The sequence below is a fragment of the Malus domestica genome, chromosome 09, assembly GCF_042453785.1.
Source record: "Malus domestica chromosome 09, GDT2T_hap1".
Classification (NCBI taxonomy): domain Eukaryota; kingdom Viridiplantae; phylum Streptophyta; class Magnoliopsida; order Rosales; family Rosaceae; genus Malus; species Malus domestica.
Genome location: NC_091669.1, coordinates 1,435,704 through 1,456,902, shown reverse-complemented (window position 1 = coordinate 1,456,902; position 21,199 = coordinate 1,435,704). Strand labels below are relative to the sequence as shown.

The 21,199-nt window shown below is 37.5% G+C and overlaps 3 protein-coding genes across 3 annotated transcripts in view; all 3 read left to right on the top strand.

The window, feature by feature from the left end:
* The window catches only part of LOC103421466 (uncharacterized), a 62,788-nt gene that overhangs the window by 21,421 nt on the left and 20,168 nt on the right, over positions 1-21,199 (top strand). The window lies entirely within an intron of this gene.
* LOC139188148 (uncharacterized) lies at positions 2,903-7,977 on the top strand. Its single transcript, XM_070805301.1, has 6 exons — positions 2,903-3,467; positions 3,551-4,171; positions 4,304-4,389; positions 6,625-6,924; positions 7,006-7,089; positions 7,418-7,977. Exons 2-6 carry the CDS (start codon positions 3,779-3,781, stop codon positions 7,791-7,793), a joined length of 1,239 nt encoding a protein of 412 aa, XP_070661402.1. The 5' UTR covers positions 2,903-3,467; positions 3,551-3,778; the 3' UTR covers positions 7,794-7,977.
* On the top strand, positions 17,426-19,519 carry LOC139188147 (disease resistance protein TAO1-like). The gene is made up of 3 exons (XM_070805300.1): positions 17,426-17,653; positions 17,803-18,369; positions 18,444-19,519. The coding sequence occupies exons 1-3, from the start codon at positions 17,426-17,428 to the stop codon at positions 19,038-19,040; spliced, it is 1,392 nt and encodes a 463-aa protein (XP_070661401.1). The 3' UTR covers positions 19,041-19,519.

The window sequence follows — 21,199 nt, the reverse complement described above, 5'->3', positions numbered from 1 at the left end:
ATCTTGTGTCAAGGTCTTGTCCACGATGATGCCAACACCGTTTCTCGTTCTATTTGTGCCCGAGTACCAAAGTTTAAACCCTGAGTTTTCTAGATCCTTTGCCTTAAGACCAACCCACTTAGTTTCTTATAGGCACATAATATTTATCCTTCTCCTTACCATAACTTCCACTACTTCCATAGATTTTCCCGTTAAGGTTCCTATATTCCACGTTCCTAAACGCATTCTACTCTCTTGAACTCTACCCTTCTGTCCTAGCTTCTTCACCCTCCCCCGTCCAATGGAATCAAAGTACTTCTTTTGTGTGTCCCGTGTAAAGTTGATAGGAGCATATGCTCCTAAACAACTTTGAGTGGAGTCGTTCAAAAAGAAGTTTCTATGGCCCCCTTGCTCATTTAACACTGCATCCGGGTGCCTATGGAGATACAGCGACCCTTGCTCACTTATCACTGTGCTCGGGCCACACAGCGCGCCACTTACGGGTGACGCCCTAGCTTTAGCGCGATTTCGTTATGGATTCATTTTCATAAGGATTCGACGTAACTGTGTAGTGCCGACTGTCGACTACCTGACGCCCTCCCCCTCCTCCTTTACCCGGGCTTGGGACCGGCAATGTAAGATAAACTTACACAGGCGGAGTTATTTCACTAATTAACCAAAATTAAGAAATTATAATTAAGGCATTGAATATGATTTTATATGTTAGAAGAAAAATTGGATCATTGGTCCCTGAACTATGATAGAATTGTAATTTTGGTCACTGCATAAAAATTTATTAGAATTGGTATATGAATTTTATAAATGGTAGAGCATTTGCATATGAATTGCCGTCAAAACTAAGGAAGTGAAATGCAGGGTACAATGCTTCGTTTTTTATGGGTGTGTGAAGAACAAATGCTCCACACTTTATCAAATTAAAATACCAATTGTAATGGATTCTTAATTATATAACTGAAAGCTACAATGGTGTAATAGTCCAATGACCAATGATCTAATCTATTCACATTATAATTGAAGATTAAATACGTTGTTGAATTGAGCTCAGTAAATCACAATTTATTCAAACCTGTTTCAATATGTAAATATATAGTCATGATGAATAAGGCATTAGTATGGCTCTTGTAATTTGGAATTTCTACTTGTAGGCGCGAAGGAGTGTTTATTGAGAAAATTATTGGGGACATCAAGGGACGATTGACCCCCAGAGACTTCAAAAATGCCAAGCACTCAGTTGGAATAGCTCTTCGCGTGAAAGAATTCAACACTAAATACTTAGACGTTGGAGGTTCACCTGATGTTCAAATAATTGGAATTTGGGGTACAGGCGGTATAGGTAAAACAACGTTTGCCAAAGAGATTTGTAGCAAATATAGTCACAGTTTCAGCAGTCAATGTTACCTTGAAGAGGTGAGGAGTAACAAGAAAAATATGGTTAGTCTCCAAGAACAACTTCTTCGAGATATTTTGAAACGGCTTGACATTAAGGTAAGCAGTGTTGCCGAAGGAACCAAGGAGATAGAGAAAAGACTTGGAAGCATGAAGGTACTTGTCGTGGTTGATGACATAGATGATGCGGACCAATTAGATAAATTGGCAATAGCACATGACTCGTTTGGTCCAGGGAGCAGAGTTATTATAACGACAAGAGATGAACAAGTGCTGAATATACAAAAGGTGGATAAAAGATATAAAGCACAAGGAATGACTGATGACGAAGCTCTTAAGCTTCTTAGTTGGCATGCCTTTGGAAATGATTGTCCAGATAAAGAATATATTGAGCTCGCAAGAGATGTTATTGATTATTGTGGAGGATTGCCCCTAGCTCTTGAAGTTGTTGGCTACAAAAAAGAGTAAAAGCATATGGAAAAGTACATTGGATAAATTGAGAAATATTCCAGATGGAAAAATTCATGAAACGCTTAAATTAAGTTACGATGGGCTACGTGATGATCATGTGAAGGGTGTATTCCTTGACATATCTTGTTTCTTTATTGGATGGAGTAAAATTTTTGTCACGGCAATATTGGATGGTTGTAGTAGTTTTTCTGTAGAAGCAGAAATTATCACACTTTACGAACGATGTCTCTTATATATTGATGAAGAGGGATACTTGAGGATGCATGATTTGATTCGAGATATGGGAAGAGAAATTGTGCGGGCAGAATCTCTTGTGGAATTGGGAAAACGTAGCCGATTGTGGCATAGTGAAGATGCAAAAAACGTGCTCATGAACGAATCAGTAAGTACTTTTGCAATAAAAAGATGTTATGTTAAGTACATGTAAAGAAAGAGAAGTGTATACACATATCCGCATATATATAATGTATGCCTATATTTGAAGAAAAAGAAGAAAAGGCTTTCATCCACTGTAAATTGAAAGAGAAAATACATAATTAATTATGTTGTATGCCCTACCATTCTAGTAGCTCATTCATCCAATTCACGGCTCTGCTTCGTGTGAATATTATCATTTTTTTTTTTTATATCTCTAACAGGGAACAGAAGCAGTTGAAGGACTAAACTTAAGGTTGCCAGAAGATTCTGATGACGAGGAAAGCTTCAGTACAGAAGCGTTTAAGAAGATGCGGCGTCTGAAATTTATCCGGCTGGAAATTGTAAAGCTGACTGGAAGCTACAAACATCTTTCCAAGGAGTTAAGATTGTTGGTTTGGGATGGATTTCCCCTTGAAGCCATACCAGCAGATTTTGATCAACGAAACCTAGTTTTTATTGACCTGAGAAATAGCAAGCTTGTACGAGTTTGGGATGATTCAGACCTGGTACGATATAATTATCAATGTCCTTGTAAATATCAACATCGGTCATCGGCATGCATTCTCTCTTTTATTTATTTATATTTTTATTATTGTTTTCACTTTTTGAGTAACAGTTGCCTAAGAAGTTGCCTAAGATGTTGAAGTGTCTCATTCTTAAAGACTGCCATAACCTGACTGAATTACTAGACTTTTCAAAACTCCCACATCTCGAGGAATTGAACCTCAGTGGCTGTAAGGGTTTGTGTAGGGGTTACCATTTTTTACTACAACTGAAGATGATTGAGGCATTAGGTCTCAGCGACTGCAATATAACAGATGGTGCCCTTCTCGAAATAATTGGGAGTCTATCTTCTTTAAAATATTTAGTTCTATATGGGAATGGTTTTAATAGGCTGCCCAATCTCAATGGCCTTTCTCAGCTTCAGGAATTACATCTAAATCATTGCACAAACCTTGAGGCAATCCCAGATTTGCCGAACAGTTTGCTTCTACTGGAAGCGAATTACTGCACTGCACTGGAAATAACGTCCGACTTTTCAGAGATGTCGAAAATGAGGAAATTGGAACTGAAAGACTGCCGCAAACTCAAAGATATTCCAAACTTGGAGAACTCATTGGACTACATGGAATCAATTCACATGGAAGGGTGTACCAGTCTCACTGATACTTTTAAGGAGAACCTCCAAAACGGTACTCTCTCTCTCTTTCTCTCTCTCTCTCTCTCTCTCTCTCTCGTATTGTTGCTTATACTAACTTTGCACCCCATGGTGTAGAAAAATGCATTTGGTGGAATTTTTCTCTTTGGAAATGATATTCCTAACTGGTTAGCCTATGTCGCAAGAGAGGATGAAACTGTCAAATTCGAAGTGCCGCCAAGTATTGATTATATAGGAGGGTTGGCTTTGGGCATCGTTTATTCTTCGGACAACTCTGACTGTACTGGGATTCTAACCATTGGTGTTGTTAATCGTACCCAGCGAACTAACTTTCGCGTCTGGGCAATGAAGGCCACCGTAACTGCTTCCCATGAATATTATCTTTGGTTGGGAAATCTTTCAAACAAGAAGCTCAATCTGAAAAGCGGTGACATGGTTCTTGTAAAAGCAGAATTTTCTGGACTAGATAATACAATTATTAAGGTGAACAAAACAGGAGTGGATATTGTAAAATGGGATTTGTCTGATGGTCGTACTAATTGGTACGACTATGAGACTATGTCATATGAGTCTGATGAAGACACTAAGGACGATACGCAGTTGAGCAATCGCCAAGTTTTCCTCTGCTACAAGACCCCCGAGGCTTGGCCATGGCGCATCAAAGGCTCTGAGTCCGATCCACTCCCTAAGTTCTTTGCATCCGCTCTCAAAGCTCGCAAGAACGACATCACCGTTAAGGTCCCTTTTCCAGCTCAATTCGTCAGCATTTCCGATTATTTTTTCTTACCGTGTCTTAGTTCCTGGAGCTACTAAGTTATGGTGTTGAGCTGAATTGACTCCGTTACTCACTTTTTTCTTGGTTTTTGATAGACGTTGCTGACAGTAATTGAAGGACGCGAAGGAACTGAGTTTTCCAATGGCGATGTGTTGATTTTCCCACAAATGATCAAATACAGGTAAATTCGTGTTGATTTCTTGAGGTTTTTGTTCTGTAGTTGCTTTAATTTTAATCTGAATTTATAGGATTTAGATAATTAACCAGTGAGTGGTTAATTTTAATCTGATTCATAATGATGAACTGAAACCGCATTTGAGTATTTCTTAACAATACAACAGTAATAAGAATAAGGACATTAAGCAAGCTTGAGAGGTAAGGAAGAGAACAATAATGTCGCACTGGAGTAATCTGAAGCAATAACTTATAATAACCATTCAAGATGGCACATAAAAGCTTAGCTTGGTGGATGAAAAAAGTTCAAATGGTGGTTAGATTATGGAATACTGAGACTGTTGTCTTACCTATAGCTACATTGAAGAATACCATGTAAAATTGCTTACAACGGAGAGATTAAAACATGAGCCAACCCACGTTCCCACCTGGACGTTAACAATTCTCTGTTCAAGCAGAGAAACAATCAAAACATACTGATGCGCCAACAAAATGCTACATTAGTAAGAATACTCCACTTGAGACAAAATCTAGAGCTGTTATTGGCATTTAGAAAACTAAGTCGTAATACTGTTATTCAAAAACCACCCGAGTGCTATTCAAAAACTGAGTCATATACTATTAAAACTAAGTCGTAAACTATTGAAACGAATTATTTCCTTACTACAACCAACACTTCCAATATCAAAAGAGAAATAACAGTATACGATTAGCAGAAAAGTGCCACATTACATACCATCAAAAGCCAGCAACTAATTCCTGATATCAATTGCTGGAGGAAAAAACCTTGCCTGATGCAAAACAACAATTATATCGAAAAAGTAAGTTCGTTTTTGTTATATTATGACTGATTGTTTATGTAAAAATGCTTCAGACATAACCTTCCCTATCTGAAACTAAGCAAAAATCGAGATGGATTCCATTTCAGGGGACATTTAGAGATCCCATATTTGAGACTCTACACTAAAATCAATTCCAATGAAATTTTCTGTGCATTTGAAACTACTTTATCTCATCCTCACTAAATCTGCCAGCACTGCATACTCTCTCGAAGAGTTCTCACCCAGCCGTGTACTCCATCACAATGGCTAGATGAGGTGGTGTGAGCAGAACCAGCGAGAAAGACACCGCACTACTCTCAAGTCTTAAACACAAACCTCTTTATCAATTATCACAAATAAGCCACTCTAAAGACTATTTCCACTTCACAGTAAAAACAAAGTGCAAGAAGTATAGCTCATATTTTTAGCAGAGTTATTTTGACAACAATTCTGCAAGTGGTGGATTTCTGTTAGTCCTACTGCATCCCAGGCTCAAAGTTTTAACCATCCCCCGTACCAGTTTGAGCACACCAAAGGCCAAATTTAGCATGTTCTGTCTTCATCCACCCACCATCAGCAGATACTTATACAAAATTCAAACAGAACTTGCCGAATTCATTCTTAAAAAACAAAATGAAAATAGTTTATAAAATAGTTTATGATCACTGACCTCTTCGAATCAAACGATATTCGGTCCATTCGGATGCAGTGATCTGTGGTTCATGATTTCCCTTTGAACATGTTCATCTATCTGCATCACCAAAAAAAAAAATACAAAGTTTAAAGGATAAGAAATAAAGAAAATTCAGAAAAAAGGGACGATATAAGAGTCGAAGAAGACAGAACCGAAACATCTCGCTGCCTCTCTGCACGATCTCCTTGAAGAGATCCTGACGCCCCCCCCCCCACCACAACCCCCAACCCCCAACCACTGAATTGCAGAACACAAACGCCCAAAATGGTGGCCGTTGGATTAGGACTGAAGGGGGCAAAATAGTTATTGGATCTTTCGGTGAAACCCAGCCCAAAACGCTTGAGAGCTGCACCCTGTGCCCAAATGCAGCAGCCCAACCCAGTTGTTAAGCACGGCCCACACTAGCGCACACAATGGCAAACCGTAATTAATTCATAATCAAGGGCCCATTCCATAACCAAGATGAGCAGTGCAATTTATTTTCCTAGTTTTGACTGAAGTAATTTCTGTTTCGACTTCTCTTTTGATTACGAAATTGTGCTAAATGTCATGAACTAAGTAGATAATTAGATATGTGTTATCTTCTGAAATTAGTACTAGAAATTTAATTTAATGACTCAATTTAAGACTAATTCCTTGCCTTATAAGGAATTAAAGAGTGTTAGGTTATTGTTTCCTGTAAATTCCTTTTTGTGATTTTGGGATTGTTTTTGTTTCTTGATCAAAGGGGTTTGAAAGAGTCGGATGTGGACAACTTTGTTGATGATGTCCTTGTGAATGACAAGCCATGGGCTTCCAGAGTGCAAGAGCCGTTGACTGGCTCCCATGTATTTGTATGTGCACAAGGTAGTCGAGAGGAATGGAATCATGATAGTGCACGTGTTCTCATTTATAAGTTCAAAGAGGAGGTTGAGCTGCGAGGATTGACGAATCAGGTATTTGTTGCTGCTTGCTTTCACACTGGAGGCCACAATGGAAACATGATTATCTATAGCTCAGGTTCAGATGGAAGCATAACAGGCCATTGGTAATATTCGGATCATAACAATTTAAAATTTTGTTGTATTGGGATCAATGGAATTTGAATAAAATGTATTATTAATTGCAGGTATGGCGACGTCACTCCTGATGATGTGCCGGAATTGCTTGATGAGCATATTGGGAAGGGAAAGATTATAAAACGACTGTGGAGGTTTGTACGTTTTTGGTTTTGCCTATCTTTGGATGAAATTTTCACTGGACGGAAGCTTGTGTTGTCGTAGTTTTCAATTGCTGATTATGTCTAGTCTTGTATGATAGATTAATTGATATAGAGTTACATTAACATGGAGGAACTTTTGTGGAGAAAGCACAAAAGAATTGGATATAACTGCATTACCCTGTATATGTTTTTATTTGTAATGTGGTTGTGATTTGTTTATTAAGCTTGATCATACATGTTCTTACTCAATTGATATTGACGAAACTTAGAGTTGAATCTTTAAATAGTTGAACACGAAATTCAATTTCATTTGTTACAGGGGCCAAATGGGAGCATCTTCTGATGAAGCTGAAGAAATCAATGACCGGGAGCTTCCAAATGGAGAAGAAAATAAGAAAATTGAGGAGAAGCCACAAGAAAATGGCAATCAGATTCACCAAGAAAAGGGCAATCAAATTGAGAATAATGAGAACTTTTCAGGTTGTTGCCAGGGTGCTAATAGTGATGGATTTACATGTTGCGAAGAAGTAAGTTTGGAGGAGAACGGTGGAAGTGAGGAAAAAAAGCCGAAAGAAACCAGGGAGTCGTGTGCCAGGAAGGATGCCTTACGGAAGCTGTCAAGCTTGATTGGAGCAGTGGCAATAGTAGTTGTGGCCTATTGCTTTTATAGAAGGTTAGGCAGAAAAGTACTCTAATCCATGTCGGGTTTTGCCACAGGTGTCGAGGCCCTATTTTCTTTTTCATTTTTTCTTTGTAGAAAGATGTTATGAGGTCAATTAAATTATCCTCCGAACCATGCTCTTATATGAAAGGAGAAGTCTAATAAACTGTTGAATGGTTTTATCTTGATTGGGATTTCTTATGAGACTACTTGCTAAAGGTTGATGTGGTATTTTCTAAGCTCCTATGATTGTTTTCGATTTGGATGCTGGACTTATATTTCAACCGCCAATTCTGTCAAAATTTATGGTAATTTTTGTGTAACAAATCTCAATTTTGTTGTTTATGAATTTCGAAAGAGAGAAAACGGCATTGTTATCCTCATCGTTTGTTCAATAAACGAGATATTTGTCTATGCGCTAACATCTTAATCTGCTTGAACTATTTTTTAGATGTACACCATTGTTGTCACGAGTTTTACCTTCATTCTAGAGTAGTTTTTTTTTTTCCTTATTATGGTTCTCAAACACAATCAAATATGGTACTTCAATTATATCCGTTAACTCAATTTATTGTTCTGTTGAATATAGAGGGCATAGCAAGGATTTTGTACATCCACCTCTTTTTTTTTCTTCCATTTTTTAGGTTGTGGATAAATTTTAAGTTTATCAGCTCTACTTGAAAAAAAAAAAAAACAAATGAAGTTGATGAAAAAGATACAAAAAAAAAAAGTCACGCTATAGCGAGTTTGAAGATCATATAACATATGCATCGATAATACTACCAATTCACAAGAGTCATAATTCTCCCAGATGAGTTTTTATGTTTTGTTGCATGATACTCTCTCTCTCTCTCTCTCTCTCTCTCTCTCTCTCTCTCTCTCTCTCGCTCTGCCCTTCTCGTATTGTTTGCTTATACAAACTTTGCACGCCGTGTTGTAGAAATGGAAGGTGGGGGATGTATTTGGTGAAATTTGTCGCTCTTGAAATGTTATTCCTTAATCGTTAACCTATGTCGTGAGAGAGGAAGAAAATGTCAAATTTGAAGTGCCGCCAAGTTTTGATTATATAGGAGGGTTGGCTGTGTGCATCGTTTATTCTTCGGACCATCCCAGTGTAGTGGGTCTCTATGCCTCGATGTGGTTACCCAGAGAACTTATTTTTCCATCTGGTGAATGGATGCCACCATAACTGATTCCCATGAAGATTATCTTTGGCTGGGAAGTCTTTCAAACAGGAAGCTCAATCTGAAAAGGGGGGACAAGGTTCGTAAGGTGAAGAAAACAGGAGTGAATTTTGTAGGATGGGAACATTGTTTACCTTCAGAAATAAAAAATGTGAACTATGAGCGTGTACCATTAGAGTGAGATGATGATACTGATGAGGCAGACTATTAGACTATACCATATGAGTTTGATGACGACACCCACAATGGTACAGAGTTAAGAGATCACTCATCTGATGAGGTCTGCAAAACATTAAGGTTTGATCTTAATATTGAAAGCTTTGACGATGAAGAAACAACAGTGAATTGAAGGAAAGCACAGTAAAGAGACAGACTTGTAAGGAAGGTACGTAGACATTTACTACAAACTGCTAAGGAACTGATGCAATTATGAAGCATGAAGCAACTTGTTAATAAATCTTACCCAATCAGGTCATATTTCCCTATCTTTTTCCTCTGTAAAGACCATGAAAACGTGATTTTACGTCTCAATTTCATTGCTTCTAATAGTAATATTGGAGGTTGGGCCGAGCCATGCTCGCTAGTTTGGGGTCTGTTTAAGATTGCTCATATGGCTCAAGGCATCGGTTCGTGGAGAAGCATATACGCCACTTCTTTTTCTTTTCGGGAAGCATCCTTAAGTGGTTTTTTTAGGTAGTACTTGAATTTCTAATGAAAATTTCATTGTGGTTAATAGAAGCACATCTAGCTGAAGTGCTTTCTAGAGAAGTAATGACAACGAGCCCTTAATTAAAGATATAAGTAACTTATTTTCTTATCAAATCAGTGACATTAGATAAATTTACAAGTGTGTGTCTTACACGTCTTAGATACTTATCTAAGGGGGTGGCTTGAGTGTTCTATAACCCACCTCATTTCAAGGAAATTTCTCTCTTCACCTTTCATACATGTAAGTGTTCTTGCCTGTTACGTGTGGAAGAGGCAATCGTGGAGCGACAAGAAAACACATTTTTCTCCGCAACCGGAACAAGCTAGCAGCGGTTTTGACAGAACCCGCCTTTGCATAGAGATTCACCAATGCATTAGCTAAAGATACATCATAGTTGGATCCGTTCCAAACAGCAATACCGTGCAGATAACTTACTAGTCTAAAATAAAAACTGAGCACAAGCAGAAATAGATTACACTCGAAAAAATGCCCACGAGTTGCCAAGGGAACCAGTTGTTTCAGACGTAATAAGATGAATAAAACACATTTAAGTTGAATAAATTCAACACAATTATGAACAAAGGGATACATGAGTTAATGAGGTCAATAAGATAAGCAGTTTTGCTTTTGTATACATTCAATTGAGTTGGCATATAAACACATTGTACAACGAGTGGGAAGAAACTGAAAGTTTTTTCTTAGAAAGAGATGGTTTCCAAAAAAGTTTTGTTTCCTTAAGAAACAGAAGAAACATTTAATTCACACATATAATATGTGTCCTGCAATGTAGGCAGCCATTTCAACAGTCAATTGAACAAAAACATAGTTGTTTAACTAAAAACTGCATGATGAAATGGATTCATGGTTTTCATGCATGAAACAACCCTATATTATTCCATAAGTCAACTTAATATCATTCCACAAAGTGAAATTATAATGCTTACTTGTCGCAAAGAGGGCAATGCCACAATGAAGGCTTATGACAAAATTTAGTAACCTGTAGCATTCATTGCACTTTGTAGCCGATATGATTTTGCCTATCTGATGGCATCTGCCAACACAAAAAAGGCCACAAAAGGGATGCCAAGTCTACTTTGATTCTTATGACATGCGATAAATAGAACAGATAGATGATGTTTTCCAAATCAATAACATACCAAGAAATGTAAAGGAGGCAACACCGTAGCTTACTAATTCAAAAGATTAAATGAACTATAAATGGACCAGTGGTTAATCGAACAAATTCAATACTACTGAATCACATTCTAATTTTAAGCTAAGCACTATATTGCCAAGAAAAGTGCCCATATTGCTGTGAATGTAAGAAAAATGAGTTAGCACCATCCACTGCTCATTTCGCTAAATGAAACACCTAGAATCTATTCATTTCAAGTAAAAATCCAAAACAAGGAGATGGAGATATCGGATGTTGAAAAGTGATTAAATTGCCATCTTAACAATCGATTTAACCTATATAAACCTACAGGTATCAAATTCGATCTTAGAAAAAAATAAAGCTGCTGATGAGATAATTGATTCCTGGTGTGAGTCATCACTTCTACTTTTTATGGCAATGATTACTTAAAAGTTCTCATGCATACTCAATTGATCAATAATATCGACAATAAATCCATCATTTCAGAAGGGTCATTACTAAACATCTACTAATCTATAGTTACTTATAGTTTGATAAATGGAAGCCTGAGGCTTAACAAATTTGTAGAAGTTCAGTAATGACCCTCCTGAAGCTCTTTATCAATATCTATGTATGTGAAGTTAAAAAAGGCATGAAGAAACTGGAGTCAAGACACAATTAATTTTAATTTAAGAATTTGAACAATGAACCTTGAATTAGTACACTTGGTGATTTGAACATAAACTCTTAACTACATTGAAAGTCATGATATCAAAGCAATGATGAAACTTCTTCACATGATATCATTTTGAACCATACCAAAGCATGCGAATTCTTTGTGATTTTGTTAAGAGTAAATGTTCATTTTCTATGTTGTATATATCCATGTACCAACTTCAAATCTACTAATTTTTGAGCGAAAGAGATATAATTACAACATTTTTCTATGCATGACCATAATAACTATGACACATGAATAGTTTTGACCTTAAACAAAAGAAAATGCTTAGGAAAATCAAATTTAATAGAGGTCCATACCTGTAGCAGGGAAAAGAATGGATGTATACCTTCCCCTTTCTTTTTTGGTCTGAATGTATCCCTTCCCTTTAAAGGTTGCACTTGCTCAAGAAGTAAACTCATTATGAAGAAAGTATATTCATAAATTAGTTTAAAAAAAATTAAAGTAAATTATGCATCACGATTTGGACTTACTTTTCTGGCAACTTCTTGCAGTGAAGAGAGCCGGATGGAATAATCTATCAGCTGGGTGAAAAGGATTTAGAGACCCTACCTCCTCCATTTTCTGAGAGAGAAGCCCTCCTCAGGCAGCATCTCCTCATTTCCATGGCCTAAGGTGGAGCAACCGTCACCCTCTCCCTCACCGACGGCTTCCCTGCCTCCCATGCAACCACCGTTGCAAAATCTACAACATAGATATCCCAAATTGAGGAATGTTATCCTCAAATGTCCTTCGAAAGATATGCAAAATGAAGAACAATGGACCTAGCGGGCAAAGAAGCTGATTGGTGTTCATAAATAATTTTTTTTTTAAGTTTTAATTACCTTGTATCTGACATGAGGTTCAGAACTCTCTTCAATTTCTTTTGGTTCTGGTTTGGCTTCAGGCTTAGCCTCCATTGTTGCCATTGACAGAAGACGGGTTCTTAGGATAGAAGTGGACATGAATGGAGCATGATATGATCTAATTATGAAAACATATACTAATCAAACTCTAAAATTTAAAGTGCATGAACGAATTTATCCAAGTATTGAAACAAGAAACTCATAATATTTGATTAATATCAAATTAGGGTTAACTGGAAATTGTAGATTTATGGAATCAATTATAAGAACATAAACAAATAAAACTAGATTGAAAGTAGGTGTAATATTCATGATAAAATAATGAATTAAAATTAATGATGCTGATATTCGATTGAAAATATGTTTATTGAAAATCAAGAAAAACTTACAAACGTTTCGTCTATTGACGATTTAAGAACTGGACTTGGAGCTCGCAGGCATCCTTGATAATAAAATGCAAGTGTTTCAAAATGAAATACAAATGTTTAATAAAATTAAAAGACTCTGTTCTTGATGAATACGCAGAGTTTCTTCCCCCAAGAAGCTCCCCCTCCTCTGAGCTACCGCCTTTCTTTTAAAGAGAGAGGAGAATTCAATCAGATTCGGGAATCCCGCTTGCCATGTGCTACTGCTGTAAAGAGGACGAAAGCAGAAGATGCTGTCCGGACTGTAGAATCACGAGAGTGGATGAAATGATGGATGAATAGTAAAAGTGATTTTACTATTCATGAATAGTAACTGGTCTGCTACTGTAGTTTTGCCCGAAATGATTGCTGCTACTGCTGCTTTCACTTGCAGCTGACATTGTCTTTAACTGCTGCTACTGCGGCTATTTACAAAATACAAAGTATTCTACTGAGAGTTCATACAGATAACTAATAATTCCCTATTGGGATACAATCTATTACATTTTCAAATAAAAACTCAAAACTCGTAAGGGTCCTGAGAATCAGGCGGGAAAATATTTCCTTGTGAAGCTACTGCGCACTGGGATGAAGCATCTGAAGAATGGTCGGAGTCCGAACTGTCTTCATTTTCCTCTTGCAACTCTTTCATAAGGATTTTGGCTAGAGCCTTCAGCTTTGAAGTCTTCTTCTTTTTCGAACTGCTTGAGGATTTGGATGATTTGGCATTGCCTTTGAGGGAGGAAGAAGGACTAATGTCTGATAATGATTCAATTTCTTCCTTGGTTGGTTCAGGCAGGGCTTCAGCAGATGGGGCTGCGACTGCAGGTATTGGAGAGGTTTCCGCGAGGAAATCTTTGAGCACAACTTCAATGATCTTCTGGTAGTTGAATTTATCCCACCACTTGATCATCCATTGTCGGAGGACTTGATTGGATTCAATCTTGTAGTTCCAGCGGAGGATCCAGGGGACCTTGTATTTTGCCATGAATAGGGCGAACAAAGAGATTCCTTCATCAAAATGTGTTCTATCGAATTTCTTTTGGAAGATGCCTGATAAGACTTGTTTGAAATCATCCGGCATGAGATCGGAGATAAGGCCATGATTCGACCACCATCTAGGGAGCCATGCAGGAAAATTTAATCTAAAGCTTCGATCAAAGGTTATAAACCATGAATGACTAAAATCTTCTGATTGGTGCAGGAAAATATTAGTCCATGCTTGAATGTAATCAAAATAAGTATAATGGTTTGAATGGCTAGGGAAGGTACTACCCTTAAATGGTTTGGGTTGAAAGAGAGGTATTCCCCATTCTGATTCTATCAGGAATTTATTAATGGTAAGGGAATGGTACAGGATTCTATTCTGGTTACCCGAGGTTTTATCGAAAATCGGTTTTATGGTAATGGATGAAGTCTCATTGAGTATAGTGGTATAGTACTTGAGGGTTTTGTGGAATTCACTTGGTTGGAAATGAGAATTGACTGGAAACATCTTTTTGGCTATGACCTCTGGTGTTTTCAAGTGTTTGTAGCTGAGGGGGATACTGAAGAGATACTCTTTGGAAGGTTTAATAACATAAGGAGATGTTTTGGTATAGCTTACTGAGGGAGATGGCGATTGCCTGTAGGTAGAAGAGAAAGGATCATACTGGTTTACTAACGCTGTTTGGTAGTTTGGTCGGATACTTCCTAGGGTTGATCCTAATGGAGTAAATCGATTGGTAATGGCTAAGGCTGAGGAACCGGGAATAGGTTCCTGTTTTGGTGGTGGTAATGAGGCAGGAAGCCTCCTTTGTTGGCTACTGCCTTGTGAATAAGCTGGGTTTTTATTAGACATTCTTCCCCTGCAAAAATTCTCTGGTTAGGAAATCTGGAATGCAGTTATGGCTGCCTTTAATGTATTCAATTTCAAAATCAAAGATTGATAATATGGCTTGCCATCGTGCAAAAATTTGTTTTGATGCAATGTTTTGAACATCTTTTTGTAAAACATGTTTTGCAGATTTGCAATCGACTCTAACAAGAAATTTTTGATTTAATAAATCGTCTTGAAATTTACTAATGCATAATACTATAGATAATATTTCTTTCTTAATAGTACTATAATTAAGTTGAGTAGGATTCCATACACCTGAATGGAAACGGACAATGGTTGTAGCAAAGTGTTGTCTTTGTGTTTGTTTGCACGTAAATATGTATGCTTTCTATGCATGAAAAAGGTCTTCTTTATGTTTTCCATTTGCATTCTTCACGTGAAGGTGGCGTGTGGAATGATAAAGGAAAAGCAAGGTTTGCTTTTTACTTTGGAGACATAATCATCATGGAAGCCTTAATAGCTGGGGGATGAAAATGATGGCCTTTATTTAAATGCAAGGAATTGCTTGCATTGGATATAAAAGGAATGCTTTCCGAGTGTGAAGAAAAAGAAGGAGTGCATACGGAAAACACAGAGGGAAAAGAAAATAGAGTGAGAGTGAGAAACTCTTGGGGAGAGTGAGGCTCTTGGAAAAATTCTGTGAGTGTACAAGAGATTGGGGTTTGGGTTATGTCAATTTAACTCATGTATATTTTGTACTAGTTATTCTCATAGTGAAGAGCAATATCTCTCCGGGGACGTAGGCAGGTTTTTGCCGAACCTCGTAATTCTCTTGGTGTCTTTATTTCTTGTATTTTAAATTGTTCAACTGTGGGTTTATAAGTTGGTGAGATAACAGGCCAAAGCACAACAATTGGTATCAGAGCTTTGTTGGAAGCTTTGGTTCATTGACGGTCCAGATTTGTTATTCACCATGATGACTACAAACATGTCATTTTCAGTTGAGAAGTTTAATGGGAAAGGCAGTTTTACTCTTTGGCAGATGAGAGTAAAGGATGTCTTGACTCAACAAGGCTTGGCTAGAGCTTTGAAGGGAAAAGATGGGAAGCCTCAAGAAATGACAGATGACCAGTGGGAGGAGCTGGAGGCGCGTTGTGTTAGCACGATTCGACACTGTATAGCTGATAACATTATCAATAATGTTATGGATGAAGATTCTGCGCCTGCACTTTGGGAGAAGTTGGAAAAACTCTATATTGCTAAGAGTTTGACCAACAAGTTGCATTTGAAGCGGAAACTGTACAAGCTGAAGATGGATGAAGGCGGGAATCTCATGGACCACATGAATGAGTTCAACGGATACTTGGATCAATTGAGGAAAGTTGATGTCAAGGTTGAGGAAGAAGACAAAGCCCTCTTACTTCTTACCTCACTTCCAGATTCGTATGAAAATCTTGTGACAACCTTACTGCATGGAAAAGATACAGTAAGTTTGGAGCAGGTGCAAGCTTCTTTGGTGTCTTATGATACACAAAAGAAGAAGACCATTGTTGATGGTGGGCACGACACTGCTTTATCTGTTCAAGGTTGGAATCGTGGAAGAAAATTGGGAGAAGGATCTGAGAGAGACAACAGGTTCAAATCCGGTTCCGGAGGCAAGGGTCTACAATGCTACAACTGTAAAGAATTCGGGCATAAAAAGATAAATTGTCCTTTGAGAAAAAGAAAGGATGATCTTGGTCCGAGTAGTAGCAATTTTGTGGCAGAAGACTTCGAGTATGCCCTCTAGGTACTCGAAGCAACACTTCTCTTGGTGATGTTTAGTCTCGAGTGTTGCAAAGGATTTGCAGCAGGTGGAGCTATGGGATTCACAGGTGATGAGATGGTCCTAAAGGAAGAGAAGTGTGAGGAATATTTGTCTGGCTCGACGGGTGTTGCTGGAAATGGGTGCACTGACAAGTTTCCAGGTTGACAATGAAGAGGAGGAAAACCTGCTGGAGGAGACGAGGATATGTCGAGATCCTGTCTGAAGCTAAATGGTGTTTTTTAGCTTGCAGCAGCTGCACATGCATTGGCAGTGACTGAATCGGAACAGGACCAACGAGGTTGATTCAGGGTGTGTATGCTGATACGTAAGGCCAATGAGCTTTGGTGATGGGTGCAAGGATTTTTGCATGGTGTATTCGCCAAGGTGGAGATTGTTGTGATTGGCTCATAGTTTGAGTTGGCAACAATTTTGATAGTTTAGCTTTATGTGCTACAGGGAAATGGCTGTAGCAAAGTGTTGTCTTTGTGTTTGTTTGCACGTAAATATGTATGTTTTCTATGCATGAAAAAGGTCTTCTTTATGTTTTCCATTTGCATTCTTCACGTGAAGGTGGCGTGTGGAATGATAAAGGAAAAGCAAGGTTTGCTTTTTACTTTGGAGACATAATCATCATGGAAGCCTTAATAGCTGGGGGATGAAAATGATGGCCTTTATTTAAATGCAAGGAATTGCTTGCATTGGATATAAAAGGAATGCTTTCCGAGTGTGAAGAAAAAGAAGGAGTGCATACGGAAAACACAGAGGGAAAAGAAAATAGAGTGAGAGTGAGAAACTCTTGGGGAGAGTGAGGCTCTTGGAAAAATTCTGTGAGTGTACAAGAGATTGGGGTTTGGGTTATGTCAATTTAACTCATGTATATTTTGTACTAGTTATTCTCATAGTGAAGAGCAATATCTCTCCGGGGACGTAGGCAGGTTTTTGCCGAACCTCGTAATTCTCTTGGTGTCTTTATTTCTTGTATTTTAAATTGTTCAACTGTGGGTTTATAAGTTGGTGAGATAACATGCCAAAGCACAACAAAGCATTTAAGAATATGCGGCATCTGAAATTTCTCATATTCAATTATGTAAAGGTCACTGGAAGCTACCGTCATCTTTCCAAGGAGTTAAGATTGTTGTGTTGGCATGGATTTCCTCTAGAGGTCATACCCGAAGATTTTGATTTACGAAACTTAGTTTATATTGACTTGAGCTACAGCAAGCTTGTACGAGTTTGGGAGGATTCAGACCGGGTACGATTCATATAATTGTCGTAACCTCAACCAAATTATTAATCGTTTCCTCCTCTGAGTTTTGTAATTACCAACATCAGTCGACAGTCATGCTTTCTCTCTAATTTATCTGGATTTTGATTTATTTGTTTTCTCTTTTTGTCCAACAGTTGCCGGAGAAGTTGAAGGTTCTTACTCTCGATCATTCCTGTAACCTGAGTCAATTACCAGACTTCTCGAAACTCCCAAATCTCGAGGAATTGAACCTCAAAGGATGTAAGGGTGTGTCTGGGGGTTACCATTCCTTAGCACAACTGAAGATGCTTGATTATTTAGATCTCAGCGACTGCAATATAACGGATGATGCAATTCTTGAAAACCTTGGAAGTATTCTATCTTCTTTAAGGAGTTTAATACTAGATGGAAATGGTTTTAATCGGCTGCCCATCCTCAGTGGCCTTTCCCAGCTTGAGTTATTAAGTTTAAATCATTGCACAAACCTTCAGGCAATCCCGAATTTGCCGACGAGTTTGATTACACTGGAAGCGAATTACTGCACTGCACTGGAAACGATGACCGACTTTTCAGAGATGTTCAATATGAAGGAATTGCAACTGAAAGACTGCCTCAAACTCAAAGATATTCCAATCTTGGATAAGTCATTGTACAACATGCATACCATTCACATGGAAGGGTGCACCAGTCTCACTGATACTTTTAAAGAGAACCTCCTAGTGGTATGGGACTCTCTCTCTCTCTCTCTCTGCTGTTCGTATTGTTGCTCATACTAACTTTGCATACCGTGTTGTAGAAAAGGAACGTGAATGAATTTGGTGGAATTTTTCTCTCTGGAAATGATATTCCTTACTGGTTAGCATATGCCGTCAGTGAGGATGAAACTGTCAAATTTGAAGTACCTGAAACTGTCAAATATGAACCGCCGCCAAGTATTGAGTTTATTATACTACGGTTTGCTGAGAGCTTCTTTACTTCTTCGTCAAGTATTGATTATATAGGAATAGGAGGGCTGGCCGTGTGCATCGTTTATTCTTCAGACCACTCCAACTGTACTGGGTCTCTATGCATTGTTGTTGTTAATCGTACCCAGCGAACTCATTTTTGCATTTGGCGAACGGATGCCACTGTAATTGCTTCCCATGAAGATTATCTTTGGCTGGGAAGTCTTTCAAATAGGAAGCTCAATCTGAAAGGTGGCGACAAGGTTTGTGTCCGTGCAGAATTTTATGGAACAGAGGAGGATCATCAAATTAAGGTGAAGAAAACAGGAGTGGATTTTATAGAATGGGAACGTGATTTACCTTCAGGAATGGAAGATGTGGACTATGAGCGTGTACCATATGAGTCTGATGATGATACTGATGAGGAGGACTATCAGACTATGCCATAGTTAAGCGATCACTCATCTGATGAGGTCCGACATTGTAAAAGATTAAGGTTACATCTCAATATTGAAAGCTTTGACGATGAAGAGACAACTGGGAGTTGAATGAAAGTGCAGTAAAGAGAATTGTGGGGAAGTTACATAGACATTTACTACAAACTTGTGTACAAGTCTTACCCAATCAGGTCATTTTTTTTCCTGATCTTTTTTCCTCTCTGAAGCCCATGGCAGCATGTTTTTACGTCTCTCTGTTTGTAGGGAAATTTTTAGTTGTGACGGGAATATAAGTGATACATCACGTGTTTTAATAAGAATAGTGGGAAATTTTATTTTTTAAGTTATTAACTTTTTAGCACACATATCCTATTATTTGTTTAGTGATACGTGGTGTACCACCTTGTGTACCGGTCACACTGAAAATTCTCTCCTTGTTTGTGAGAGAAATATTTGAGGTTGGGGCATGTTTTTACGTCTCACTGTTTGTTTATATGGCCTAAAGAAGCGTTTTAGGAAGAAGCATACTCCTTTTTTTTTGGGGGAATTTTAATGAAAAGGCCTTCTTCAAACTTTTTATTAATAAAATCGAATTGTTATTAGCATTTCAAAAATCTCATTTACACTTCTTATAAGTGTATTTTTTTTTCTAATTATAAAAAATTTAGAATGCTAAATGAGATTTTTAGAATCCTAATAACAATTTCTTAATAAAAAAACTATTTAATAATTTTACTTAATAAAAAGATTTAAATTTTAATGAAAATGACAAAAGCTAGGAGGAATAACCCAAACAATAAAGCCCCACGTGCAAAGTAAGAAACTCCTTTTCCATCCATGCCCCTGACTTCCGTCAGCCCCCTTAGGTTAGAATTAAACTTTTGTTTATTTACACATATGCCATTGCCTCATTGAAGCCAAAACCACATGAAAATTTAAAATAAAGTTAAACATTTTCTAGAGGATTCCTCATTAAAAAAAAAAACATATTCTAGAGGATACCAGTTAACCCCCAAACATAATTAATTATCTCCAATTCCTCACCTCTCAATCAAATAAATTGAAAAATTAAATTCCAAAAATCACTTCAAAATAATGAACTTTAAATTTAAAAGGAGACATGTAATTTTATCGAGTATATCATATTGACCATTCACTTGTATAATCTAAACTTCTAGAACGAAAACAAGTTTTGAATTAAGCTACTCATCTGTTACCTGAAACGAATCGAATAATTGTTTTTCTCTGGAATTGTTGAACAAAATATTCTACAAGGACGAGGAAGCCTGCAACAACCTGGGAATTTTAGGAACCCAATCACGTGATGAGCATGTTATCAATCATGCTGCAATTATCTCTTTTGTAATGGATTTAAAACTTCTTCCCCTTTGCAAATTCAATAGAAGGGTAAATAATCAAAAGTGGTCCTTGAGATTGTCTACCATCCATCATTTTGGTCATTCCGTTAAAAACTCCAACAAGCCTCCAACTGATTCATGTGGATGCTACATGTACACAATGGTTCCCTTCCATTGCAAGCATTACAATCTGGTAGTTCCTTAGATTTGAGGAAATTCAATTGCATTGAAAATTTGAGGAATGAAGTTGAGGATCTTTCATTTTCTACCAAGTATGCTTCCTTGATGTTTATGAATGCCTACTTCGAAAAAACCCGATTATGTATCGTCCGCCTTTCGGCCTTACATTGTTCGGAGCAGTCGAGTAGGTCCGGCGAACAAGACGTTTTTCGATTAGGGTTGTAATTTGACACTGCTAAGTACAATTTATTTCCTCACTCTCAACATAATTAATTGAAAGACCAACATAAGCAACACAAAGATGTATGAGCTGAAATGAATTTTGCATGCCTCTTTCCTTACGCATACACTCTCTACACTCCTTATTTAAATGCCATTCCGTTTATTTTTCGTTGGAAAAAGATACTTTATTCAACTGAACACAAAGTAATACAATAGATTATGAAAGCGGTTCATTTCAAGCTCAAACATGAAAAATCAAGAACAAAAGCGTTACCTTAAAAAACAATCGTTGTTTGAAATCTACATTCCTTTATATTAAATTGTAGGGATATGCTATTTACACGTTCTTTTTACATTTCACACACATTCTTCTCAATTTTCAACTATCAAATTGAAGAATATGTGCAAAAT